Source organism: Danio rerio, chromosome 20, assembly GCF_052040795.2.
Source record: "Danio rerio strain M-AB ecotype USA chromosome 20, GRCz13ab, whole genome shotgun sequence".
In the NCBI taxonomy this organism is placed as follows: Eukaryota; Metazoa; Chordata; class Actinopteri; order Cypriniformes; family Danionidae; genus Danio; species Danio rerio.
Genome location: NC_141040.1, coordinates 10,169,917 through 10,197,430, shown reverse-complemented (window position 1 = coordinate 10,197,430; position 27,514 = coordinate 10,169,917). Strand labels below are relative to the sequence as shown.

The 27,514-nt window shown below is 39.8% G+C and overlaps 1 protein-coding gene and 15 non-coding genes across 16 annotated transcripts; all 16 read left to right on the top strand.

The window, feature by feature from the left end:
• The first annotated feature begins 785 nt into the window (after positions 1 to 785).
• On the top strand, positions 786 to 8,117 carry znf770 (zinc finger protein 770). The gene is made up of 3 exons (XM_087298043.1): positions 786 to 887; positions 3,993 to 4,135; positions 4,217 to 8,117. The coding sequence occupies exon 3, from the start codon at positions 4,247 to 4,249 to the stop codon at positions 7,868 to 7,870; it is 3,624 nt and encodes a 1,207-aa protein (XP_087154169.1). The 5' UTR covers positions 786 to 887; positions 3,993 to 4,135; positions 4,217 to 4,246; the 3' UTR covers positions 7,871 to 8,117.
• Positions 8,118 to 14,220: 6,103 nt separating this feature from the next.
• Positions 14,221 to 14,518, top strand: LOC147832124 (signal recognition particle RNA). The gene has a single exon (XR_015519304.1).
• Positions 14,519 to 14,755: 237 nt separating this feature from the next.
• On the top strand, positions 14,756 to 14,867 carry trnal-caa (transfer RNA leucine (anticodon CAA)). The gene is made up of 2 exons: positions 14,756 to 14,793; positions 14,833 to 14,867. It is a non-coding gene; the product is annotated as a tRNA-Leu (tRNA).
• A 6,389-nt stretch (positions 14,868 to 21,256) lies between these two features.
• Positions 21,257 to 21,368, top strand: trnal-caa (transfer RNA leucine (anticodon CAA)). The gene is made up of 2 exons: positions 21,257 to 21,294; positions 21,323 to 21,368. It is a non-coding gene; the product is annotated as a tRNA-Leu (tRNA).
• A 92-nt stretch (positions 21,369 to 21,460) lies between these two features.
• Positions 21,461 to 21,572, top strand: trnal-uaa (transfer RNA leucine (anticodon UAA)). The gene is made up of 2 exons: positions 21,461 to 21,498; positions 21,527 to 21,572. It is a non-coding gene; the product is annotated as a tRNA-Leu (tRNA).
• A 1,644-nt stretch (positions 21,573 to 23,216) lies between these two features.
• On the top strand, positions 23,217 to 23,328 carry trnal-caa (transfer RNA leucine (anticodon CAA)). Its single transcript has 2 exons — positions 23,217 to 23,254; positions 23,283 to 23,328. It is a non-coding gene; the product is annotated as a tRNA-Leu (tRNA).
• A 92-nt stretch (positions 23,329 to 23,420) lies between these two features.
• trnal-caa (transfer RNA leucine (anticodon CAA)) lies at positions 23,421 to 23,532 on the top strand. The gene is made up of 2 exons: positions 23,421 to 23,458; positions 23,487 to 23,532. It is a non-coding gene; the product is annotated as a tRNA-Leu (tRNA).
• Positions 23,533 to 23,884: 352 nt separating this feature from the next.
• On the top strand, positions 23,885 to 23,996 carry trnal-caa (transfer RNA leucine (anticodon CAA)). The gene is made up of 2 exons: positions 23,885 to 23,922; positions 23,951 to 23,996. It is a non-coding gene; the product is annotated as a tRNA-Leu (tRNA).
• A 267-nt stretch (positions 23,997 to 24,263) lies between these two features.
• trnal-caa (transfer RNA leucine (anticodon CAA)) lies at positions 24,264 to 24,375 on the top strand. The gene is made up of 2 exons: positions 24,264 to 24,301; positions 24,330 to 24,375. It is a non-coding gene; the product is annotated as a tRNA-Leu (tRNA).
• A 120-nt stretch (positions 24,376 to 24,495) lies between these two features.
• On the top strand, positions 24,496 to 24,607 carry trnal-caa (transfer RNA leucine (anticodon CAA)). Its single transcript has 2 exons — positions 24,496 to 24,533; positions 24,573 to 24,607. It is a non-coding gene; the product is annotated as a tRNA-Leu (tRNA).
• A 556-nt stretch (positions 24,608 to 25,163) lies between these two features.
• Positions 25,164 to 25,275, top strand: trnal-caa (transfer RNA leucine (anticodon CAA)). The gene is made up of 2 exons: positions 25,164 to 25,201; positions 25,230 to 25,275. It is a non-coding gene; the product is annotated as a tRNA-Leu (tRNA).
• Positions 25,276 to 25,571: 296 nt separating this feature from the next.
• Positions 25,572 to 25,683, top strand: trnal-caa (transfer RNA leucine (anticodon CAA)). Its single transcript has 2 exons — positions 25,572 to 25,609; positions 25,638 to 25,683. It is a non-coding gene; the product is annotated as a tRNA-Leu (tRNA).
• A 584-nt stretch (positions 25,684 to 26,267) lies between these two features.
• trnal-caa (transfer RNA leucine (anticodon CAA)) lies at positions 26,268 to 26,379 on the top strand. The gene is made up of 2 exons: positions 26,268 to 26,305; positions 26,334 to 26,379. It is a non-coding gene; the product is annotated as a tRNA-Leu (tRNA).
• Positions 26,380 to 26,907: 528 nt separating this feature from the next.
• On the top strand, positions 26,908 to 27,019 carry trnal-caa (transfer RNA leucine (anticodon CAA)). Its single transcript has 2 exons — positions 26,908 to 26,945; positions 26,974 to 27,019. It is a non-coding gene; the product is annotated as a tRNA-Leu (tRNA).
• A 92-nt stretch (positions 27,020 to 27,111) lies between these two features.
• trnal-caa (transfer RNA leucine (anticodon CAA)) lies at positions 27,112 to 27,223 on the top strand. The gene is made up of 2 exons: positions 27,112 to 27,149; positions 27,178 to 27,223. It is a non-coding gene; the product is annotated as a tRNA-Leu (tRNA).
• Positions 27,224 to 27,343: 120 nt separating this feature from the next.
• trnal-caa (transfer RNA leucine (anticodon CAA)) lies at positions 27,344 to 27,455 on the top strand. Its single transcript has 2 exons — positions 27,344 to 27,381; positions 27,410 to 27,455. It is a non-coding gene; the product is annotated as a tRNA-Leu (tRNA).
• Positions 27,456 to 27,514: the final 59 nt, after the last annotated feature.

Genomic DNA, 27,514 nt, shown 5'->3' with positions numbered 1-27,514 from the left:
TTATTATTATTATTATTATTGTTGTTTTTGTTATTATTATTATTATTATTATTATTGTTGTGTTGTTTTAGTAGTAGTAGTAGTAGTAGTAGCCTGTTAATATTATTATGAATATGATGATTATGATAATTATTATTATTTATTAATGTTTTAGTAGTAGTAGTAGTATTGTTGTTATTATTATTATTTTTTTTTTATTATTATTATTATTATTTTTATTATTATCATTATTATGGCCTATTGTTTTTTTTTTAGTAGTAGAAGTTATAGCCTATTGTTATTTATGATGATTATTATTAGTAGTAGTATTGTCATTATTGTAGCCTATTATTGTTGTTGTTAGTAGTAGTAGTAGTAGTAGTAGTAGTAGTAGTAGTATTAGTAGCCTATTATTATTATTAATATGATTATGATTAGTAGTAGTAGTAGTAGTACATCATCATGGTGCATTGTTGGTAAACTAGATGCGCATTTAACTGAGTCATCCAACTGAACTGGCTCAGTCTGGTAAAACAGTGGATGCACATCGGTATTCTTTACATACATGATACATACATACATACATACATACATACATACATACATACATACATACATACATACATACATACATACATACATACATACATAAATAAATAAATAAATAAATAAATAAATAAATAAATAAATAAATCTAATCTAATAGATCTAATAATATAAATATAGTTTCCAGTCGCTTTTCTGGGCCGATAGGAAAAGCGCGAGGGCGGAACCTTTGAAAATGAATAGTTTGTTTCCTAACGTTTGTGTTATGGAGCGGAAGTCCTTCATTGTCCACCGTGAACGGAAGAGTGTCATTATTAGCGGTACTGAAGAACTCTGCTGTTTTAATAACACAATTGTTGCAGGTAGTATTGAATTTTGTTTATTTATCTTTGTTTTAATGTAGCCTGTCGTAAATGTCTACTTATAATACCGTCAATAAGTATATTTTTGAACGGTGCGTATAATGGACGATGCTGCAAATGTCTTGGGCCACTATTTTTTTTCTCCATCAAAAATAGTCCGTTATTTATGTCTTAAGAATTACTGTACCCGTGCCAAATCTCAGTTTACCTTTCTAAATATTAGCTTTGCTTATAATTGTTAAAATCCAGGTAGGTTATGAGGTTATAACTGTTAAAATCCAGGTAAGTTAGGTTAGCAACATCTCCAAATAGGGCTGCAACATTTTGGAAAAGAGGTAACGTTGGTTTTATAATTGGATATTCAGACATTTTCCTTAATAATATAATTTCAAAAAAGTATTCTTTGCAAATTGTAAAAAGAGAAATCATTTTAGCACCAAATAACTATGTTAGTACAGCATTGTTCACAGTGAATTATAGTTTGTTAATGTTGTTTAAAAGTCATATTTGTATGCTAATTTCGACCGAATATTCAAAGTAACATGGTAAACAATATTGAGACGTCTAAATGAACGAATGTGTGAATATAAAACCAACTTTTTCTCTTATCATTTTGGAGAAACAATTAAATTGTGATTTATCTGATCAAAAATGCGCTGTAAAAATGTGATTTACTATAATTTTATACAAAAGCTGCAGGTTTAATGTTGTGGTTTTAGCAGCACCCAAGAAAGACCAAGCAAAATCACAAAAAACTCTATGCTATGCTAAACACTACACTATGCCAAGTTGTCAGTTGTCATGACAGTTTAAGAAGATAACCACAGTATTTTAAATTCAATTTAGTAAAATCTTATTTATAGGTATATGAAACCTTTACATTAAAATTGTGTTAAATTTTCAATATTGATTGCATTCACAGTGCATTCACAATGCATTCCATGCACAAGATTTTACTTCTCAGCACAATATGAGCAATTCCAGCATTATGGATCTGACAGCTGCAGTAAAAACTCAAAACATAAATTCACATAGAAAGCGCATGTTTACATTATATTGAAACGTTTGTTTATATTTTCCAGAACAACTGACCATAGAGTTAAGAGACCAGAAAAATATCAATCAGTAAACATGTTTTGTACTTTAAATGTGGAAAATAAACGTGTGTTATGAACGTGACAAAAAAAAAGTCTGCTGTTGTACAGTACACAGCATACTTTGTAGAAATTCTATGATTTAAACTGCAAAATTCAAAAGAAACACAAGCTTATGCGACAAGTTTCACATTTTGCTGAGTTCTAAAGTTCAAGTATGGTGACCTGCGAATTTAGACCAGGGGTGTCCAAACTCGGTCCTGGAGGGCCAGTGTCCTGCAAAGTTTAGTTAAGACACATAGTTAGTTGGGGTGTTAATGAAAGATCCAGAAGAGCATCCTGTTCATTTGATTCAGAATTGCACATTTTTGTTAGAAGGCTCACGGGTCAGGTATACATGCATGCTAAAATATCAAGGTGAAAGTCATGATAGCTTGCGTAGAACAGACCCAGCTCACAATGCAACTTTGAGAATAGATTAACAGCAATTATTTTTACTGCGCGATAAAAGTCTCGCATTATATATCGCATATATACGCACACACACACATTAATACAGTTTTGTCCTTTAATTGCAGGCAGATATATGAACAGTACCTTTAATATTTTTTTCTTAAAAAAAATTTTTTTTTGAACGTATCAAACAAAACTCAAGGACATGCACAGAGTAGCATGTGCATTTATAGCAAATAAATAAATGTAAATAATATCTAGTTGCTTTTTGAACATTTTCGAGCAAGTTCTTAAATGCCTCAGATTGGTCATTGTATTCACGCACACAACAGAAAGTGCTGCGATTAGCTCTAAAGGCTGATTTATACTTCTGCATCAAGCTCACGCTTATGGTCCTGCACAAAATTGGGGATTAGTGTTGGCGGTGCTGAGAGCCTCGAGCCTGATGGAGAAAGTGTTTGCAAGCAGGTCAAAGGTCCACACACACACACACACAGAGACAAGAAGAGTAGAGATAAAGTTTAGAGCTTTTATTTTAACCAATGCAGGAAAAGGGGCTCATGGGTTCTGCTGTAACAGTTGTCTGCTTTTTAAGTAGCGTTAGTAGGATCGTTTGAATTACTCCTGCACGCCTCCCTCGCCATTGAAATAATCGCAGCCTTTGCGATATGAAAATTAAACCTATTCAAATTTTACTTTCAGTTTAAAAGCAATTAATCATACAGGCCTGTCTCCAAAAGCCTTCAGAAATCAACCCACAAAGCCGTTATAGTCAAGATTCTTTTCTTTCAAGATTTTTTTTTTTTTTTTATAATCTTAGTGCCATAAAAAAAAAACTAGATTAAATCAACATTTGTTGCAGCCATCTTTTTTCATTTAAAAATGCTTTTGACCTAGAGTACAGTAGGTAAGTACACTTATTAATGTAAAGTTGGTATTATATTCACACAGTCAGACTTTCACCTTCTTAATATAATTTCATAAAAGTATTCCTTGCAAATTCTAAATAGGGAAATGATATTAATAGCTAATGAATATCAAAATATGACATTCAATTAAGTAGTGCCAATTTCGTTTTGCGATTTCAAACTGAATATTCAAAGTACCTTGTCACAAAGTGTCACTGTTCAAAAATGAATGAATGTGCGAATATATTTGGTACTCTTGCACCAGTGGTACACTTGCACATAGTTTTTCAGGTAGCTTTGCTACAATGTTTCCGTAAGTGTTTTGGAGATGTTGCAACAGTTCTTCTGTATTTGTTCTGTGCCTTCATGTCCTTCCAGATGGACTGAAGGTGAGATCAGTTCTCTGGCTGGTGCACTGGCTGCTGTCAGATTCTGTGCACACAAAAATATCACAGGATTTCTAAAATTATAAACAAAAATAATATTTAGATTTTTTTTTCTAATGGCTACACCAAAATATTAAACTCACTAAGTTTTGGTGGTGAAAATACTTTTGGCCTGAGACTTTCACACAGTACTATACATGCATACATACAGACATGAAATGTTGATTTTTCTTTCATTCAATACATTTGTTTTTATAATTTCAGGAACACTGTGTTGAGAAATCTGAAGGAGCAATCAGTTAATGGATGGTCCATGCCCAAACGCTTTACAACCAATGTGCAATGGCAAGGCTTTCCACTGAGAACTAGATGATTGAGCCTTGGATGACAAAGTTGATAAAAGCAAGGTGCACTCGTATTAATGTCCTAAACTAAAATGCATATGGGGGAGTCAACACTGATATATTAACATTAATCTGTCTTTGCAGTGTGTGAAGAGAACTTGGATGCCAAATTAGATGGATGTCTCACTTCCAAACAAGAATGTTGCAGATTGGGACACTGAACAAAGTTCTACATGTGTTTCCAAATCTTCAGAGGATGAATGGATGGGGAAAAAACAAGAATTTGAGAAGGAACAAGAACCTGTGATGGCAACACACAGTATGGACAAGGATGCAAATTCAGAAGTATTGTCAAATGTCTCTGATAATCGTAGTGAAAAGAAAAAAGTTCACGAATGTCCGTTGTGCCTTAAGCGATTTGGTGTCCTATACAAACTAAAAAGGCATTGCCTTATTCACACCAATGAGAGGCCATTTCAGTGTCCCATATGTGTGCATAGTTTTAGGGAACGCTCTCACCTAAAAGTACATCTCAGAACTCACAGTAATCCTGTGATGCAAAGTACAATCCAGAAACATGGATTTAGCAGTGTACCTTGTAATCAAGCGTCAACTGCCCAAAGTGATGCCAATTCAACAGATGAACATAATTCAGTTGAAGTAGATTTAACCAAGACTTACTCAGATGTTGAAACTATTGGTTCAGAGAGTGGTTTAAAAATTATAAAGGGACCTCGGTGCCCTTTATGCTTAAAATGTTTTCAATCGCCATCAAAGCTTAAGCGTCACATTATGATACACACTGAGCAAAAGCCTTTCAAATGCTACGTGTGCTCCAAAACCTTCCATCTAAGATCTCATTTGAAAATTCACAAGTGTAAAGGTAAAATTAGACCCGAGTGCAATACTTTTTTGGGGAATGGGCTGGTAGAAGATAACAGGGTAGAGGGTGAAGATCTCGGAACCAGGATGGCACCTGTGTCCAAGTCATCAGATGTGCGTCCACTTTTACTCACAAAGAAAAATGGATATCAGTGTGAAATATGCTTGAAGGTATTTAGTGTCTTCTCTAATCTAAAACGACATCGGTTTGTTCACTTAGCCTCCAAGCCTTACACTTGCACAATCTGCTGGAAGTCATTTAAGCAGGCCCGTTATCTCCATAAACACCTCAAGCAACATAAAGAAAAAAGGCACTTTCCTTCTAGAATGTGTGATGTCAAGAAGAAAAATGAAGGCAATTCTTCAACACCTGGAGCTTTTGATGGTTCAAATAACAGCAGGCTAAATGCCGGTGATGTGTCTCAAAATGTAAGCACTGTAGACAAGCAACATCTTGAAATGTTACAGTGTGACAACCATCTTAACCAAAATGCCCCTTTAATAAATTCCAGTGCTGACACTCTAAAGGAAGAGGTAATAGAAGAGCAAATTGCAGACGCCAACCCAACATATTTTAAGCACACAAGTAAAAATGTGAATCAGTGCAAAATCTGTCTGAAGAAATTTTCATATCCTTCTAGGCTCTCCAGGCACCTTTTGGTTCACACAGATGATAAACCATTTAAATGCAGCGAGTGCTCGAAATCATTCCGGAATCCGTATCATTTGCGGAGGCACCAGAAGATCCACAAAAGAGAAAAAAAGTATATTGCCAACAAAACAGGGCATCAATTACTCTATTCTTCTAATGTTACATCTACAAGTCTACTTAAAACCGACAGTGGGTATCAGTGTGATGTATGCTTAAAGACATTTAGTGTCCCCTCTAAACTAAGGCGACACCAAATTGTTCATTCAGGCACTAAGCCTTACACTTGCATGATCTGCAGAAAGTCATTTAGTCAGGCCTATTCCCTCACAAAACACATCAAGTTACATACAGGAAAAGTAAACAGTCCTTCCCTGTTGCATTGGCTGAGAGGGTCAAAATCATCAATAACTGGTGCTTTGCAGACAAATAATTGTGGACCAAATGACGCTAATGCGTCCCTGCCTAAGGAATTAGACTCTGTAGATGGCCAAACAAATGAAAAGCTTCAAGACCACAGCCAACTTGACCAAAATGTCTCCTTGACAGAGTCGTCAAATACTGTAAAGACTGAGAGTGAGGATGTTTTGAAGGATTCTGAAGAACCAACCGCAAACTCCAGCCCAACAAATAGCTTGGACAAAAGTAATGATGAGAATCAGTGCGTCATCTGTCTGAAGACCTTTCCATATCCGTCTAAGCTCTCCAGACATCTTTTGACCCACACAGATTTCAAACCATTTCAATGCACAGTGTGCTCGAAATCATTTCGAAATGAGTCCAATTTGCAAAGCCATGAGAAGTTCCACAAGAAAACTGGCAAAAAAAGAATATCTGCCTATTCCGGTCCTGTATATCAGTGTGAAATATGCTTGAAGAAGTTTAATTTCCCCTCCAGGCTAAAACGACATCTTAGCATTCATTCGGGTGCCAAGCCTTACAGTTGCATGATCTGCGGGAAGTCATTCAGACTGCCCGAATATCTCTCTGAACACCTCAAGATACACAAGGGAAAGAAGAGAAACCATTCTTCTCGGTTGCATGGAGTCCCTCAAAAGCAAGGGATGGATGACAAGGGATCAGACACCCAAACAGATGAAAATCAAAGCCAAAATTTATCTGATGTTTCATCAGATACTGAAACACAGACTCCAGGAAACTCCAGCCCAATGTACCCTGAGTCCAGAAGTGGGGGTGTGAATCAGTGTGTCATCTGTCTAAAGATATTTCCTAATCATCCTTTGCTTTTCAAACATCTTTTGGGCCACGCGGATTTCACACCATTAAAGTGCAATGTGTGCTTGAAATCATTTCGTTATCTGTGTAATTTGGAGAGCCACAAGAAGATGCACCACAAAGCGGGTAAAGAGAAAATTGCAGGCAATTCACAACAGGACTGTGCAGATTCTGTAAAAGCTGTCGCATCTAAAGACCTAGATCTGAAAATGCCATCGTCTCAAGATGGAGTTACAGTTCACCAAGATCCAAACATGCTTGCAGATAATGCATCTCAGAAAATGAGTGGTAACTGCAGTGATTCAGGTGGATTGACCTCAAATGGTACTCGTTTTCTAGGAAATGTTGTGCCCAATTCCGAGGTCATTACTCAGTCTAGCAAGAAAACTGTTTTGGGTTTGACGCATAACACTGACATCTCTGTGCCTGCTGAGAAAAAGGCATTTGACATTGTGCCTTTTGGCAGAGTGAGCGACTTTCCACCCAAAACTGATTCATCTCTCCAGCCTTGTGCCTCCAATTCAAGAACCGAGCAAACCTGGGCACATCACTCTGGTAATATTAAAGAAGAAGTTTCCTTTGTGGAATCTGACACTATTAAACATGTCCCAGAGTCTTCCGTTCCCCCTGTAAGTCTGCACACTCAGAAACCAGACAATTCCAACTTGAGTAATGCTAATGTTAGGGGGCAGTTGAACTTTCAAGATCCTAGTGGACACTGTAACAAACCTCAACATGACTTCCTCATTTGTTCTGACTGTGGCCAGAGTTTCCCCACAGAGCAAGAATTCTATGCTCATAAATGTACCAACCTAGAGTCTACAGAGAAATTCAAGAAATTCCATCAGTGTGACATTTGCTTCAAAGTCTTTAATGTACCGTCCAAACTAAAGAGACACATTATTAGTCACACTGGCCTAAAGCCATACAAGTGTCCTCATTGTCAGAAGGGCTTTACACAGTCCCATAATATGAAAGCACACATGTTGACCCACACGTTCGAAGACATACCTCAAGGGTTGTCCAGCTAGGACCTTAGGGCATCAAGGGGCATTTCTCACTAAATCAGCTGTGTTCTATGTATATTTTAGTGCTACAGGTTTTCTGACATATAGACCATAATTATCGTTAAGTTTTCTTTTTTCATATCCTTTTTTTTTACATTTTGTTTTTGTTTTATTCCATTGTACAATAAGTGTCAAAGTACACATTGTGTTGATGTAAAAATGAAACCAGAAGGAACTCTAAAATAAAACAATGAAATTTTGTTGTGATTAAGCAGTTGTTGGCTCATTTCTTTAATAATATAATTAAATCGCCACCACTTTGTACATCAAAGATTTTCTACACCAGTGGTTCACTAACACAGCACTTGTTTTTGCTTTTCGGAGAAGCCAAGAACCATCTTTCCACAAAGTGATCATTTCATCATTGCAGTAGTTCCATCTACATCCACTGGATGGTGCAATGTGCTTGCATTTCTCTCTATTGCCTACCATAATTTTCTAGGGCATTAAAATAACAGATTTTTATGGCCTTTAAAATTCTACCAACCAGATTCACACAATATATTTATGTCTTGCACAATTGACATATGCCTTTAATTACATATTCAATGGTTTAAAATTTCACACACACACACACACACAGATATATAAACACTTTAAGGTATTCAATTTTGCACTTTAACATGAACAAATAATAAACAATCTAGTTATAACAGTATTTATTCATCTTAGGTAATAGTCAAAGTTGTTGACTGTTCATGTTAACTCAGACTCGCAGTGCATTAGCTAATGTTTACAAGCAATAATTTGGATTTTAATAATGCATTAGTAAATGTGAACCTTTAAATAATGCTGTAAGTTTATTATTAAGCTGGGGTTATACTAGAGTTTGAGCTTGCGAATTAATGTCGTATGGCTCTGCGAAAAGGGGCAGGATTTAACAAGATGATCAGACATTTAAAAAAAAAACGAGCGATTGCTCCATATTTTAAATTTCTGATGTCATGATTTGATCCTCGATTGGTCTAAAGCAGTCAAGTGATGCGATTTCGCAGGTCAGAGTTCACCAAGCTTGAACTTTGCAACCTGCAAAACTTGACACATGACCCTGCGTTTCCGGTCTGACGCATTTGCTTATGAATGGAAGTCTATGGGAGGAAAAGGCCAGTGTGACCGCAGCTTTAGTTAATTTTATCAAATGCATTAACTAATGAAATCTTTTTGTAAATTGTGACCAATAAAATATCTATTTGCCAATCTAAGCAAATGTTTATTGCAATGTTTATTTTTAACTTAGCAACCCAAAGTCCAATCAAAATAACGATTCATTACTAACAGGAAATCAATCTGTGAACCTTGGCTTCATTCAAGTTTGACTTGAAGGTCAGTTTAACTCACACTGACCTCCCTGTTATGTCATGGTTGAATATGTTACATTAAACTCTGATTGACATTACTATGCTTTTAATTAAATTAAAATAATTAACAAACATGAACTTAAAAAATGGTTATCTGTTAGCCTAAGATGAGGGTCTTTTGCCTTGAGGGAAAATTAGAGTTTTTTTATTACTATTCTTATTGTTATAGCACAGAATGACTAGCTATGTTAGTTGTGTCCGGAATTCTTTTTTGTTGTTGTTTTTTATTTAGGGTCAGGCAGTGGTGCAGTAGGTAGTGCTCTTGCATGCCTCAGCAAGAAGGTCACTGGGTCGCTGGTTCAAACCTCGGCTCAGTTGGTGTTTCTGTTTGGAGTTTGCATGTTCTCCCTACCTTCGTGTGGGTTTCCTCTGGGTGCTCCGGTTTCCCCCACAGTCCAAAGACATGCAGTACAGGGGAATTGGGCTAAATTGTCCGTAGTGTATGAGTGTGTGTGTGGATGTTTCCCAGAGATGGGTTGTGGCTGGAAGGGCATCTGCTGCGTAAAAACCTGCTGGATAAGTTGGCGGTTCATTCCACGATGGCGACCCTAAATTAATAAAGGGACTAAGTCGAAAAGAGAATAAATTAATGTTTTTTATTTATTTATTTCACCTCGCATTACATTTTAGTTCACACTCTGTCAGTATTAAAGTTAGATTCTAGGTCACCCTCAGATTAAGCTTTGTTCTGATAGTTTACATTTCTGTTGATGAGGTTAACACAAAGTCTAATCCAGGGAAAAGTGTCTATCTGCCTTAGCTACTCTGATGGGATCATTTAGGTCAAATACATTGTTAAATTTTGGCTAATGATGTTTTGTGGTGAGACAAAGGGATTTTGTTCATCCCAACAGATATATCCCCTAGTGGTTTTTCAAATGCTGTAATGTCACAGTTACATATTACTTCCGTGCTCTTTAATGCGTGACCTAGACTAAAGTGGATATTGCTTTGCAGAGAGTTTAACTCACAACTGGCAGGTCATAAGTGAGAAATCCAATTGCTTCAGTAAAATACACTGTCCTAAGACAGTGAAAAAAAATTACCTCATTCTATCTGATAGAAGTCAGAAAGGCTGAGTGATCAAAGGCACCAAACCCAATATTTTTCAGGCCATTTTATTAGGTGCACCTAATAAACCGGGTTGGACCCCCTTTTGCCTTCAGAACTGCATTTGTCTTTCATGGCATAGATTCAACAAAGTACCGGAAATATTCCTCAGAGATTTTGGTCCATACTGACATGATAACATTACACAGTTGCTGCAGATTTGTCAGCTGTGCATTCATGATGTGAATCTCCCATACCACCACATACCAAAGGTGCTCTATTGGATTGAGATCTGACTGTGGAGGCCATTTGAGTACAGTGAACCCATTGTCATGTTCAAGAAACCAGTGTGAGATTATTCACGGTTTATGACATGGCGCACTATCCTGCTGACTGTAGCCATCAGAAGATGGGTACACTGTGGTCATAAAGGGATGGACATGGTCAGCAACAATACCGAGGTAGGCTGTGGTTGATTGATACTCCTGCTGAACCTTTTGACACGACATTGAATATTGTTGATGAAAAGTAAATTACAATTATTTTTTTAGATAAATTTTGGTTATATTCTATTCTGCTACATAAATATTAAAGTCAATAATGTAATTGGTAAAAATAATAAGAGTCGCCTGTTTTCCCAATGTAATCTGAGCTATCTACTGCAAGCACATTGCTATAAAGACACTATCTGAAGATGAATTTGCATATGTGAATCAAAAACATTTTCATTCAATAAATGTGCACATAAAATATGATGCACAAACTTATTAATGATTCCTACTTGTCTTTCTCGTGATAAAAATTTGATATAGCGGGGAAAAAAGAAGAAAGAGTTCATCAGACGCTGGACTCGATCCGAGTTCATGCTCGAACATGTCAAAAGATGATGACATGCATTTTACAAGCTGCGCCACTGATACTGGTTAAGGTGCTGCAACATTTTACAACTATAAATCACACTATTTCTTTTTTAATTCACTCATGATGTTCTGACCCAACTGTGTTAACCGCATCAGCTAAACTCTCCCACTCTATTTTTTTCTTTTATTGTTAATTCCGGAGAACAAACTTGCAAATAACACCGCTTTTCTCCGGTCTACCTCTGAAAGCAGCACCTCCAATTCACATTCTGTTCAAAGTTTCTCTTTTTGCTTGCTTTTGCCATTGCTTTTTCTTTGGGTTTTGCCAAAGTAGAGTCATTAGCATATTCATACGGGGGAGGCAGGGAGGGGTTTTGTGCTTGTGCATGTTGCGCTCAGTATCACGTTCATTCGGATGTACAAATATACATGGGATAGGGCGTACGTAGTGTTTCATACCAGGGGCGTTGCTAGGGTTGAAAGGGATAAGGGGCTTAGCCCCTGCCCCTAACCCCCCCCCCCCCCCCCCCCCCCCCCTCAAAAATAAAATAAAATAAAAAAACCCACTTTCATAAGTGGATTTACTCTAATCTTAATAACAGGATTAGAGATGGTTTAATGATAAATAAATGCTTTTTGAGTTAACAGTCTATAACAATAAATTGTGAAGCTTTGTGACTTGTAACACCAAAAAGGAAAAAAAATGATAAATTACCCACTTCTTATTTACTATTCTGTTATGAGCCATATCATGCCCTTTGAGCCTCCTATCTCCTCTCCTGATTTGTAGTTTCTGTTTGTTTTTTGAAAATAATAATTTCTGCATGTCTTCAAATCTGAAAATATAATTTATTTTATAGACCAAGTTGTTATCCAATGTGATACAAAGCTACACACATGTTTATTTAGACAGAGTGATTAACTGAGGTGTAGTGTTGTCAAGATACTGGAATTTCTAAATTCGATACCTCGCAAAATATTGATATTCAATGGGCTTTTTTTTTTTTTAAATGGAACAAAAATAGTACAAAAAAATAAAGATTTAAATGCTAGAAATGTGTTTACTTCAAATTTCTTTAAAGGGAGATTTTTAGTTTTCCTCAAAATAGGTTGATGTGGTTATTGTAGCACTATGAATGCATGTAATTCCTGTTTCATTCACACTTGAGCAGAAATTCCATATATGCCTCACAAAAGTTGTAGAGTATTCCAGGAAAACCCTAATATTATGGATGAAGGAATCCAGCTATTGCTGGAGTTGAATGAAAATAAGATCTGAATAAATATAAAAAAGGCTTAAACTGATCATTTACATGACTGTGACAATAAATGTAGATGAAGTCAGAATTATTTGCCCCCCTTTTAATTTTTTTTCCTATTTTAAATATTTTCAAAATGATGTTTAACAGAGCAAGGACATTTTCACAGTATGTCTGATAATAATTTTTCTTCTGGAGAAAGTCTTATTTGTTTTATTTAGGCTAGAATAAAAGCAGTTTTACATTTTTTAAAAACCATTTAAGGGTCAAAATAATTAGCCCCTTTAAGCTAATTTTTTTCCAATAATCAGCATAAACTATCGTTATACAATGACTTGCCAAATTACCCTAACCTGCCTTTAAATGTCACTTTAAGCTGTATAGAAGTTTCTTTAAAAATGTCTAGTCAAGTATTACTTACTGTCATCATGGCAAAGAGAAAATAAATCAGTTATTAGAGATGAGCTAATAAAACTATTATGTTTAGAAATATGTTAAAAAAATAAACAGGGGGCTCCGGGGGCATTAGGTATTTTCATAAGAAAGTCGATTTATAATCCGCTGCTAACTGACATAGCATGTTACTGTAGAATATAGCCATAAAATAATATGCTAGATACATGAACTCACTATGATTTAACTATTACAGAAACAGATGTGACTGGCTATATCATAACTAGATAAAGATGTCTATATATATATATATATATATATATATATATATATATATCATATCTAGAAAGCAAGTACAATTTACATTTTTCTGACTAATTCGCATGTATTTACATTAATGTGCAGCACATTTTATTGATTACCTACAGTTATGTTATTTCACCAAAACTACACACATGTTCTGCTGTAAAAACAAGCTTCATCTGTAACTTAGCTAGAACTATTCAGTTTTGCGAAACAGTTGTATTATTACCTCATCAGCTTCAGCTGCTCAAAATAATGAATGATGTGCAGTGGCGGAATATTTTTAAACCATGTGACAACAGAGCCACTCCCACCTGCCGGTAGAAACAGGTACTGCTGAATAGATTACTTTTTAAATACCCGACACAAACGCTGCTTTAGGTAGAATACGCGTGATATACACGTGTTAATTGTCAGAACTTTGATAACAAAATAAATGTTATACAACCTATTTTTATTTAAGTGCAACATATTCCAAAAGATCAGGGGCTTTTGACAATACATCAGGGGCTTAAGCCCCCAAAGCCCCCCCCCTCGCAACGCCCCTGTTTCATACATCTGAATTATTTTCTGCGTACGTACATTTACAGCTTTGTGTGTACGCAATGTTTTAGTATGATTTCCACGCAAGTCTTCGTACATGAGGCCCCATTTAGACGTGTGGGTTCAGATCCAACTTCTGACAGTAGAGTTTTCACATTGATTACATTCAAAAAAGAAATCTAGATATTTCACAAGTTTTTATCGCTGCTGTTGCGCTCTGACATTTGCCTTAATGGCGTGCACTAAACCATAAATGAAGCATGTGTCAGAACGGCCGAGTGGTTTAAGGTTCCAGACTCAAAGTGATTCAACCTTCTCAGGGAATGAGAACTTTGGTCTCTACATGGTGGCGTGGGTTCAATTCACACTTATGACAAAAGATTTTTCCCATTGATTACATTAGAAAAAGAAATGTCGATAATTAACAGGTTTTTAATGCTGCTGTTGCGCTATGGCATTTGCCTCAATGGAGGCATTAGTTATAAAGTGCACTACAGCATGATAGTCATGCTTGTCAGAATGACAGAGTGGTCTAAGATCGCAGAATTGCCGGGTGCAGTGGCGCGCGCCTGTAATCCAAGCTACTGGGAGGCTGAGGCAGCGGATCGCTTGAGCTCAGGGCTTCTGGGCTGCAGTGGGCTATGTCGATCGGGTGTCCGCGCTAAGTTCGGTATCGATATGGTGCTCCTTGGGGAGCTCGGGACCACCAGGTCGTCTAAAGATGGGTGAACCGCCCCAGGTCGGAGATGAAGCAGGTCAAAGCCCCCGTGCCGATCAGTAGTGGGATCGTGCCTGTGAATAGACACTGCAGTGCAGCCTGAGTGAAATAGTGAGACGCAGACTTTAAAAAAAAAAAAAAAAAAAAAAAAAAGGTCGTAGAATTAAGATGATTGATCGTTCTCAGGCAATGAGAATTCTGGTCTCTGAATGGAGGCGTGAGTTCAAATCCCACTTCTGACAAAGGAACTTTCAGATTGATCCGATTAGAAAAAGAGATGTAGATGACTTTCAGGTTTTTAATGCTGCTGTTGCGTTCTTAAATTTGCCTCAATGGAGTGCACTAAACCGATAGATGACATGTGTGTCAGAATGGCCGAGTGGTCTAGGGCACCAGTCTCAAAGAGATTTGACTTTCTAAGCTAGTGAGAATTCTGGTCATCAACTGGAGTCGTGGGTTCAAATCCCACTATTGACAATAGAGTTTTCACATTGATTACATAAGCCAATCTAGATAATTTACAAGTTTTAAATGCTGCTCTTGAGCTATGGCATTTGCCTTAATAGAGGCAATAGTTATGGAGTATCAGTCTCATGTTTGACAGAATGGCCGAGTGGTCTTAACTTGATTGATCACTCTTAGCCAATGAAAATTCTGGTCTTGCCATGGAGGTGTGGGTTCAAATCCCAATTCTGACAAAATAGATATTAGATTGATTCGATGAGAAAAAGCAATGTAGAGGATTTCCAGGTTTTCATTGCTGCTGCTGCGCTCTTAAATTTGCCTCAATGTAGTGCACTACATCATAAATGAAGCGTGTGTCAGAATCGTTGAGTGGTCTAAAGCGCCAGACTCAAGGTGAATCAACCTTCTCAGGTCATGAGAATTCTGGTCTTCAGCTGTAGGCGTGGGTTCAAATCCCACTTCTGACTATAGATTTTTCACATTGATTACTTAAGGATATCTAGATAATTTACAAGATTTTAATGCTGCTGCTGCGCTCTTAAATTTGCCTCAATGTAGTGCACTACATCATAAAAGAGTTGTGTGTCAGGATTGCCGAGTGGTCTAAGGCGCCAGACTCAGGGTAATTCAACCTTTTCAGATAATGAGAATTCTTGTATACAGATAGAGGCGTGGGTTTAAATCCCACTTCTGACAATAGAGTTTTCACATTGATTACATAAGGAAATTTAGATAATTTGCAAGATTTTAATGCTGCTGCTGCACTCTAAAATTTGCCTCAATGGAGTGCACTACATCATAGAAGAGGTGTGTGTCAGGATCGCTGAGTGGTCTAAGGTGTCTGACTCAAGGTGATTCATTCTTCTCAGGTAATGACAAATCTGGTCTCCAGATGGAGGCGTGGGTTCAAATCACACTTCTGACAATAGTGTTTTCACATTGATTACATAAGGAAATTTAGATGATTTACAAGATATTAATGCTGCTGCTGCGCTTTGAAATTTGCCTCAATAGAGTGCACTACATTTTAAAGAAAACGTGTGTCAGAATGGCCGAGTGGTCTTAGGCGCCAGACTCAAGGTGGTTCAATCTTCTCTGGAAATGAGATTTCTGGTCTCCAGGTGGAGGCGTGGGTCCAAATCCCACTTCTGAAAATAGATTTTTCATGTTGATTACATCAGGAATTTCGGAAAATTTACAAGCTGTTAATGCTGCTGCTGCGCTTTGAAATTTGCCTCAATGGAGTACACTACATCATAGAAGAGGCGTGTTGTTGTGTTCAGCATTTTATAAGATTTATTGAATTGCGTGCACGTGCATGTGGTGCGTGCGCGTGGAAAATAAAGCGGAAGTTTTAGTGTGTTTATCTGGACTAATGTGTAGACTGAGTTATTGAGTGTCCATAAAGTTCATACACAATATTGGCGACGAAGATGGCTGAATTTAGCTTACCTGCACCACCACCTTTCCTCCCAGTGCCTGGCAACCCGCCTATTCCATTGGTGAACTGATTAGATGATTTCACAGTGTACCTTGAGGCAATAGATTTCACGGACATCTCCGATCGGAGAAAAATCGCTCTGCTTCGCCACTGTCTCGAGGCGGAGGAAAAGAGAATATATCGTGCTCTGGGACATGCAGAAACATATGATCTCCTCGCGAATCACTTCACCGGGCAACAGCGCGTGCTGCTGCGCCAATACAAGCTGTGCAAACGGCTCCAGCACTCGGGTTAGTCCGTGCAGAATTACGTAACTAATCTGCGAGATATGGCACGCTCATGCAATTATGGGACTCTTCAAAATCACATTGTTCGGGATCAGTTTATCGAAGGGATATTGTTTGACAAGACCCGGGAGAAACTGCTGCTGGAACCTGATGAATTAACTTTAGATCATGCTGTTGCTATAGCTGTGCAGGTGGAGGCGGCAACTGAATGCTCTACGTTGCTGGCAGATGCGCGCCCCCTGGCGGACGCACCGTTACAGCAGATGGGATCTGTCTGTCTCACAAACCACGGCTCATTATCCCCACATAGTACAGAAACTGAAGAAACATGTTTTCCAGTGCAGCTTACACAGCATTAAGGAAATCATAGAAGTTTAGTTTTCTGCAGCAATTGTGGATCTAATTCACACAACTCTATTCAAAATTGTCCTGCACGAGGACAGATCTGCAGGAATTGCCAAAAAAAAAAATCACTTTGCAAAAGTATGCCGTTCTGCACCAGCTGCTCAAGTGTGGAAATATAAATTTATATCATCTAATTTCAACTTAACAATAATCTACGTATAACTAAAAAGTTATATTCTCTGGTTTTTAATTATATTATTTCATTGACATGCCAGCTAGGAGGGTCATTTAACCTTTGCCTTGCTGACTACAGGCTAAGCCAAAGTGATGCAATTATCAGTTTCACAGCATGGGGTGTCTATTGTTTTCTCTTTTCGATCAAATGGTCAGGCGGTGTCTGTCTCCAGACCATGATGAGATCAAAGCCTGAAAGAGCAGTTTACCCTGCCGACCACAACTCTTAATTTGCATGCTTTGTTTAGCCATATCCCCTCCTCCTAAGAACACAATATAGCCATGAAATCTTTGTCTTAAATCAGACTTGTGTGAGACTTGTGAGAGACTTGTGAAAGAACTTGCAGACTGCGGACCTCTAGTAGGCTCTTGCAGACACATGGACATCTTAAAGACGCTGTATGACTGCAGATTAACCAACACATCTCAATAAAGGAATTCTGCTTGTTTCGAGTCTCCTGGACTGGGTTCTTCTCTTTTTTCACTCATTTATTTTTTTACAACTCCTAAGCATCACAGAAGCGACACCCACATGCTCCGTATAACTGCACTGAAATCAGACATGTTTCAGGAGGGCAAGCAGCTTTTAGGACATGTACTGTACTCCTTGGTGAGGAGCCTTCCACTGTTGCTGGATACGGGTGTGGCAGCTTCTCTGCTCAATGCCAACACATACCACAAGTTCTTCTCCCATCTACCACTGCAACAGCCCTCTACATCTCTTTGTGGTTACGACAGCTTTAAGATCACTATGTTGGGTGTTCTTCATGTTCCTGTCCGCTATGGCTCTAAACACATACCATCATTTCCCTTCTATATTACTCAGCGCGGTGCCAACCTTCTGGGATTGGACCTTTTCACATGTTTAGGATTCACACTGCGAGACAACAAGGGGTCGGATATCCACCACATCACCACTACATGGCAGCAGAGATGGCCGGCGCTGTTTAATGGACTGTGGTGCTTCACAGTTTTCACCCACAGGCCTCTGGTGGATCCGGAGGTGTCGCCAGTCATTCAACCCCTGCGCAGAATCCCTCTCGCACTGCGGGATGAAGTGACTGCAGAGCTTCAAACAATCCTGGCGATAAGAGGGATTGAACCAGTCAATGCTGCCCCCTGGATCTCTAACCTGGTCATTGCTAGGAAAAAGTCTGGTGGAATTCGGTTATGTGTGGATTTGCGATCTGTCAATAAGGCTGTTATACCAGACAAATACCCTTTACCCACAGCGGAGGAGCTGACCACTCATTTCTATGGGTCAAAAGTGTTTACAAAACTGGATCTGCGACAAGGCTATTTGCAAGTGCCACTGCATCCTTCTAGCAGAAACCTCACAGCGTTTGTCACACACACAGGGGTATATCGCTACACATGCATGCCATTTGGCTTAAGCTCCGCCCCCAGCTGTTTTCAAAAGGTGATGACAACTGTCTTGGCTGGTATCCCCGGGGTTGCTGTTTTCTTGGATGACATTGTAGTGCATGCAGCAGATATCCAAACACATAATGATCGTCTCTACAGGGTGGCTACCGCGCTCATGGAGCATAATCTCACACTGAATGAGGAGAAATGCACATTTGCTACGTCAGCCATTGATTTTGTTAGGTTTCGTCTCACATCCCAAGGCATTGCCCCGCTTCAGTCAAATATCGAGGCCATTCACAGAATCCCAGAACCCTCCTCCACTTCCCAGGTAGCTTCATTTTTGGGCATGACAGCCTACTACCTGCATTTTCTACCTCAGTACTCCCGAACCACAGCATCCCTCCGCCAATTACTAAAGAAAGATGAACCGTGGAATTGGACTGCAGAATGCACAGAGGCTGTCAAAATTCTAAAATCTCAGCTAACCACATCTCCCATTCTAGCTCACTTTGACCCAAACAGTCTGACTATTGTCACTTGTGATGCCTCCACACAGGCACTGGGAGCTGTTCTTTCACAAGAACAGGATGGTGTTGAAAGGCCGGTAGCATTTGCGTCCAGGGCCCTGACGCCCACTGAACAGCGATACTCTGTGGGTGAACGGTAAGCCCTTGCCTGTGTCTGGGCCTCAGAGAGGTGGCATCTCTATCTTTATGGCAGACGTTTCACACTCTGCACAGATCATCAGGTGCTTACCACACTCTTATCAGCTTCCAGCTCAGGTCATAAATCTCTGCGCCTACACAGATGGGGTGAGCGCATGAGACAGTATGATTATCAACTCAAATTCACACCTGGGAGAGACAATGTGGTAGCAGATCTCTTATCCAGATCTATTACTGCATCCACACCAGCAGTCCCACCAAGCAGTAACGATGCGGAGCCAGAATTTATTCAGATGCTCCATGCACCTTTGCAATCGGCTGTTTCCTTGGAGGAGTTGCAGAAAGAGTCTGAGCAGGACACTATACTATCAACTATCCGCACATATATACGCTCAGGGTGGCCTGCACGAGTACCTGAGGAATTGGTGCCATTTGCGAGGGTGGGGAATGAACTGTCATGCTGGGGTGATGTGTGTGTTTCCAGGGGTCTCTGTACAGTAGTGCCAAGTAGCTTGCGTGCCTGTGTCCTATCAATGGCGCATGAGGGCCATTTAGGCATTTTGAAATTTAAGCAGAGATGCCGGGATCTGGTCTGGTGGCCAGGCATTGACCGGGATATTGAAGGACTAGTCAGAGACTGTGAACCATGCCTTCTCAGTGGAAAGACTGGGCAACCAGCTCCAACCCCTTTGCAGCCAGTTGCATGGCCATCACGTCCATGGGAGCACCTTCAGGTAGATATCTGTGGTGAAATTCATGGTCATGGAGTTCCCCCTCATCAACGCTTTCTGGTTGTCATCTATGATCTTCATTCCAAATGGCCAGAGGTAGTGCCAATGGGAACAGTTACTTCCCAAACTATCACACAGATACTGGATAGCCTGTTTGCTCGTTGGGGCATGCCCCGTGCTATAACTACTGACAATGGTCCCCAATTTATGTCTGCCGAATTCTCTACTTTCCTAAGCAGTAAGGGGATCAAACACATTCGTGCCGCGCTCTATCACCCGCAAGCAAATGGCGGAGTGGAAAGGTTTAACCAGAGTCTTAAGAATGGGGTTCGGGCACATCTGGTACAGGGATACTCATTCCAAATGGCACTTAACCTAACCTTACTGCACTACAGGGCTAGTCAGCACAGTACCACTCACGTTTCACCTGCTCTGCTCATGCTTGGCCGGGAGATAGAACTGTCCTTAGACCAGCTCAGAGCACGTGGTTTGCCAGCAACGACAGTAAAGGAGCCCCAAGCAGAAGCCAAAGTGGCTGTCACTACAAACCAGGATCGTATGAAAAATAACTTTGACAAACGACACAGGGTTAGACATGCTAACATCGAGGTACTGGACTGGGTGCAGGCCCGCAGACCCCACCGTAGCAGTAAAATGGCATCTTTCTGGTCTGAACCTCACCAAGTAGTCCGTCGGTTAGGCTCAACCACATATATGTTGAGTGATGGTTCTCGCTGGCATGCAAGTAGATTGCAGAAAGTGCCTATTCCCCTTACTACAACAAGAGGCCCAAGGGCAACAGAACCAATGGGGGCAGCAACCCGAGGAATAAACTTTCCAACCCCACAACTTGAGCCAGTACAGCAGCAGCTATACCAGGCACCTCAGGGTCGTCAGCTCAGGGAGCCCCCACAACAGGCAGAGCCTGATCCGCCACCACTCTTGGCAGACACTGACCCCTGTCCTTCCCAAACATTGCAGGATCCTATCCAGGATGTTCCAGAAATGCAACAGCAGGAGGGTTAGGGAGGTAGACCAGTTCGGGCGAAGACTCGTCCAGCCTATCTTAAGGATTATATCATAGACTTTCATGCATAAAGGTTAAGATGTGTCTGCTGTTTTGGCTGCCACATTAAAACTTGTTTTACTAAGTCATCAATTGTTGTGTGGGGGATTGTTGTGTTCAGCATGTTATAAGATTTATTGAAGTGTGTGTGCGTGCATGTGGTGCGTGCGTGTGGAAAATAAAGCGGAAGTTTTAGTGTGTTCATCTGGACTAATGTGTAGACTGAGTTATTGAGTGTCCATAAAGTTCATATACAATATGTGTGTCAGAATGGCCGAGTGGTCTAAGGTGCCAAACTCAAGGTGATTCAACCTTCTCAGGTAGTGAGAATTGTGGTCTCCAGTTGGAGGCGTGGGTTCAAATCCCACTTCTGACAATTGATTTTTCACATTGATTGCATAAGGAAATCTAGATAATTTATAAGATTTTAATGCTGTGGCTGCGCTCTGAAGTTTGCCTCAAGCATGTGTCAGAATGGCCGAGTGGTCTAAGGCGCCAGACTCAAGATGATTCAATCTTCTCTGGAAATGAGATTTCTGGTCTCCAGTTGGAGGCGTGTGTTCAAATCCCACTTTTGACAGTTGATTTTTCACATTGATTACTTATGGAAATCTGGATAATTTATAACATTCTAATGCTGCTGCTGCCGTGCTTTGAAATTTGCCTCAATGGAGTGCACTACACCATAACTGAAGCGTGTGTCAGAATGGCCGAGTGGTCTAAGGCGCCAGACTCAAGGTGTTTCAACTTTTTCAGGTAATAAGAATTCTGGTCTCTAGCTAGAGCCGTGGGTTTAAATCCCACTTCTTACAATTAATTTTTCACATTTATTACTTAAGGAAATCTAGATAATTTTCAAGATTCTAATGCTGCTGCTGCCGTGCTTTGAAATTTGCCTCAATGGAGTGCACTACACCATAAGTAAAGTGTGTGTCAGAATGGCCGAGTGGTCTAAGGCGCCAGACTCAATGGCTGTTTCTCAATTCCAAGAACGCAGAGAATGGACTTGCGTTCTTGTAGAGTGCGGTCTTGCCAGGTGTCCTCGGAAGAACGAACTCAGGAGACCGCGAGGGCAGAGAACGCGTCCTTTGAGAAATGGGATGCTGCGTTCTTACTGATGGTCATGTGACCTTCACGCGTTTTAAATGGAAATTATTTAAACATTACAGCCTTCATACAACGATTTATTGTTTCCCCCTTCTTCAAAATATATACTTTGCATAAAAACATTATAAATATACTCTGCACAATATAAATAAAACAAATTTTAATACGAATTTCATCAACCAAACACCCTTAATGTGTTTATTCCTTTATTAAGATGTTGATGTTAATGTTTACTTACACCGTTTCATTTAGGGAAACTCCTGAGGTAAATAAGTGATATCTCTGAACTTTAATAATAAATCTAAATAAAATGCTGCGCTTCCCACCTCCAGTCGCAATGACTTCTGGGACTTCCAGAGCGAGCTCGCTGCTGAAGTCTGCATTGGTGCGTCCTCGATATCAAGAACACATCCGGGAAGTTTCACGCGTCCTCCGTACTTGCGGTCTTGAGTATTGAAACTGAACTTAGGCAGCTGATGATGACGTTTCACGAGAACACGAGGACGCAAGACCGCTGAAGAACGCATATTGAGAAACAGCCAATGTGATTCAACCTTCTCAGGTAGTGAGATTTCTGGTCTCCAGGTGGAGGCGTGGGTTCAAATCCCACTTCTGACAATAGAATTTTCACATTGATTGCATAAGGAAATCTAGATAATTACAAGGTTTTAATACTGTGGCTAATGAATGGCCGAGTTTTCTAAGGTACCAAACTCAAGGTGATTCAATTTTCTCTAGAAATGAGATTTCTGGTCTCAAGCTGGAGGCGTGGGTTCAAATCCCACTTCTGACATTTGATTTTTCACATTGATTACATAAGGAAATCTAGTTAATTTACAAGATTTTAATGCTGTGGCTGCGCTCTGAAATTTGCCTCAAGCGTGTGTCAGAATGGCCAAGTGGTCTAAGGTGCCAGACTCAAGGTGTTTCAACCTTCTCAGTTAATGAGAATTCTGGTCACTAGCTAGAGGCGTGGGTTTAAATCCCACTTCTTACAATTAATTTTTCACATTGATTACTTAAGGAAATCTAGATAATTTTCAAAATTCTAATGCTACTGCTGCCGTGCTTTGAAATTTGCCTCAATGGAGTGCACTACACTAAGAATAAAGCGTGTGTCAGAATGGCCGAGTGGTCTAAGGCGCCAGACTCAAGGTGATTCAATTTTCTCTAGAAATGAGATTTCTGGTCTCCAGTTGGAGGCGTGGGTTCAAATCCCACTTCTGACAATTGATTTTTCACATTGATTGCATAAGGAAATCTAGATAATTTATAAGATTTTAATGCTGTGGCTGCGCTCTGAAGTTTGCCTCAAGTGTGTGTCAGAATGGCCGAGTGGTCTAAGGCGCCAGACTCAAGATGATTCAATCTTCTCTGGAAATGAGATTTCTGGTCTCCAGTTGGAGGCGTGTGTTCAAATCCCACTTTTGACAGTTGATTTTTCACATTGATTACTTATGGAAATCTGGATAATTTATAACATTCTAATGCTGCTGCTGCCGTGCTTTGAAATTTGCCTCAATGGAGTGCACTACACCATAACTGAAGCGTGTGTCAGAATGGCCGAGTGGTCTAAGGCGCCAGACTCAAGGTGTTTCAACTTTTTCAGGTAATAAGAATTCTGGTCTCTAGCTAGAGCCGTGGGTTTAAATCCCACTTCTTACAATTTATTTTTCACATTTATTACTTAAGGAAATCTAGATAATTTTTAAGATTCTAATGCTGCTGCTGCCGTGCTTTGAAATTTGCCTCAATGGAGTGCACTACACCATAAGTAAAGTGTGTGTCAGAATGGCCGAGTGGTCTAAGGCGCCAGACTCAATGTGATTCAACCTTCTCAGGTAGTGAGATTTCTGGTCTCCAGGTGGAGGCGTGGGTTCAAATCCCACTTCTGACAATAGAATTTTCACATTGATTGCATAAGGAAATCTAGATAATTACAAGTTTTTAATACTGTGGCTAATGAATGGCCGAGTTTTCTAAGGTACCAAACTCAAGGTGATTCAATTTTCTCTAGAAATGAGATTTCTGGTCTCCAGCTGGAGGCGTGGGTTCAAATCCCACTTCTGACATTTGATTTTTCACATTGATTACATAAGGAAATCTAGATAATTTACAAGATTTTAATTCTGTGGCTGCGCTCTGAAAATTGCCTCAAGTGTGTGTCAGAATGGCCGAGTGGTCTAAGGCGCCAGTTTCAAGATGATTCAGTCTTCTCTGGAAATGAGATTTCTGGTCTCCAGTTGGAGGCGTGGGTTCAAATCCCACTTCTGACAATTGATTTTTCACATTGATTACTTTAGGAAATCTAGATAATTTACAACGTTCCAATTCTGCTGCTGTCGTGCTTTGAAATTTGCATCAATGGAGTGCACTACACTATAAACGAAGCGTGTGTCAGAATGGTCGAGTGGTCCAAGGCGCCAGACTCAAGGTGATATAACCTTCTTAGGTAGTGAGAATTGTGGTCTCCAGCTGGAGGCGTGGGTTCAAATCCCACTTTTGACAGTTGATTTTTCACATTGATTACTTATGGAATTCTGGATAATTTAAAACATTCTAATGCTGCTGCTGCCGTGCTTTGAAATTTGCCTCAATGGAGTGCAGTACACCATAACTGTAGCGTGTGTCAGAATGGCCGAGTGTTCTAAGGTACCAGACTCAAGGTGATTAAATTTTCTCTAGAAATGAGATTTCTGGTCTCCAGCTGGAGGCGTGGGTTCAAATCTCACTTCTGACAATTGATTTTTCACATTGATTACATAAGGAAATCTAGTTAATTTACAAGATTTGAATGCTGTGGCTGCGCTCTAAAATTTGCCTCTAGCGTGTGTCAGAATGGCTGAGTGGTCTAAGGCGCCAGACTCAAGGTGTTTCAACCTTCTCTGGTAATGAGATTTCTGTTCACTAGCTAGAGGCGTGGGTTTAAATCCCACTTCTTACAATTAATTTTTCACATTGATTACTTAAGGAAATCTAGATAATTTTCAAAATTCTAATGCTACTGCTGCCGTGCTTTGAAATTTGCCTCAATGGAGTGCACTAGACCTTAAATAAAGCGTGTGTCAGAATGGCCGAGTGGTCTAAGGCGCCAGACTCAAGGTTGTTCAACCTTCTCAGGTAGTGAGATTTCTGGTCTCCAGCTGGAGGCGTGGGTTCAAATCCCACTTCTGACAATTGAATTTTCACATTGATTGTATAAGGAAATCTAGATAATTTATATGATTTTAATGCTGTGGCTGCGCTCTGAAATTTGCTTCAAGCGCGTGTCAGAATGGCCGAGGGGTCCAAGGCGCCACACTTAAGGTGATTCTACCTTCTCAGGTAGTGAGAATTCTGGTCTCTAGCTGGAAGCGTGGATTCAAATCCCACTTCTGACAATTGATTTTTCACATTGATTGCATAAGGAAGTCTAGATAATTTACAAGATTTTAATGCTGTGGCTGCGCTCTGAAATTTACCTCAAGTGTGTGTCAGAATGGCCGAGTGGTCTAAGGCGCCAGACTCAAGATGATTCAATCTTCTCTGGAAATGAGATTTCTGGTCTCCAGTTGGAGGCGTGGGTTCAAATCCCACTTCTGACAATTAATTTTTCACATTGATTACTTTAAGAAATCTAAATAATTTACAACGTTCCTATCCTGCTGCTGCCGTGCTTTGAAATTTGCATCAATGGAGTGCACTACACTACAAACGAAGAGTGTGTCAGAATGGTCGAGTGGTCTAAGGCGCCAGACTCAAGGTGATATAACCTTCTTAGGTAGTGAGAATTGTGGTCTCCAGCTGAAGGCGTGGGTTCAGATCCCACTTTTGACAATTGATTTTTCACATTGATTACTTATGGAAATCTGGATAATTTAAAACATTCTAATGCTGCTGCTGCCGTGCTTTGAAATTTGCCTCAATGGAGTGCAGTACACCATAACTGAAGCGTGTGTCAGAATGGCCAAGTGGTCTAAGGCACCAGACTCAAGGTGTTTCAACTTTCTCAGGTAATGAGAATTCTGGTCTCTAGCTAGAGCCGTGGGTTTAAATCCCACTTCTTACAATTATTTTTTCACATTTATTACTTAAGGAAATCTAGATAATTTTCAAGATTCTAATGCTGCTGCTGCCGTGCTTTGAAATTTGCCTCAATGAAGTGCACTACACCATGAATAAAGCGTGTGTCAGAATGGCCGAGTGGTCTAAGCCGCCAGACTCAAGGGGATTCAACCTTCTCAGGTAGTGAGATTTCTGGTCTCCAGCTGGAGGCGTGGGTTCAAATCCCACTTCTGACAATTTAATTTTCACATTGATTGCATAAGGAAATCTAGATTATTGATATGTTTTTAATGCTGTGGCTGCGCTCTGAAAATTGCCTCAAGCGTGTGTTAGAATGGCCGAGGGGTCCAAGGCGCCACACTCAAGGTGATTCTACCTTCTCAGGTAGTGAGAATTCTGGTCTCTAGCTGGAAGCGTGGGTTCAAATCCCACTTCTGACAATTGATTTTTCACATTGATTGCATAAGGAAGTCTAGATAATTTACAAGATTTTAATGCTGTGGCTGCGCTCTGAAATTTGACTCAAGCGTGTGTCAGAATGGCCGAGTGGTCTAAGGCGCCAGACTCAATATGATTCAATCTTCTCTGGAAATGAGATTTCTGGTCTCCAGCTGGAGGCGTGGGTTCCAATTCCACTTCTGAAAACTGAATTTTCACATTGATTGCATAAGGAAATCTAGATAATTTACAAGATTTTAATGCTTCTGCTGCCGTGCTTTGAAATTTGCCTCAATGGAGTGCACTACACCATGAATAAAGCGTTTGTCAGAATGGCCGAGTGGTCTAAGGCTCCAGACTCAAGGTGATTCAACCTTCTCAGGTAGTGAGATTTCTGGTCTCCAGCTGGAGGCATGGGTTCAAATCCCACTTCTGACAATTGATTTTTCACATTGATTGCCTAAGGAAGTCTAGATAATTTACAAGATTTTAATGCTGTGGCTGCGCTCTGAAAGTTACCTCAAGCGCGTTTCAGAATGGCCGAGTGGTCTAAGGTGCCAGACTCAAGATGATTCAATCTTCTCTGGAAATGAGTTTTCTGGTCTCCAGCAGGAGGCGTGGGTTCAAATCCCACTTCTGACAATTGAATTTTCACATTGATTGCATAAGGAAGTCTAGATAATTTACAAGATTTTAATGCTACTGCTGCCGTGCTTTGAAATTTGCCTCAATGGAGTGCAGTACACCATGAATAAAGCGTGTGTCAGAATGGCCGAGTGGTCTAAGGCGCCAGACTCAAGGTGATTCAACCTTCTCAGGTAGTGAAATTTCTGGTCTCCAGCTGGAGGCGTTGGTTCAAATCCCACTTCTGACAATTGAATTTTCACATTGATTGCATAAGGAAGTCTAGATAATTTACAAGATTTTAATGCT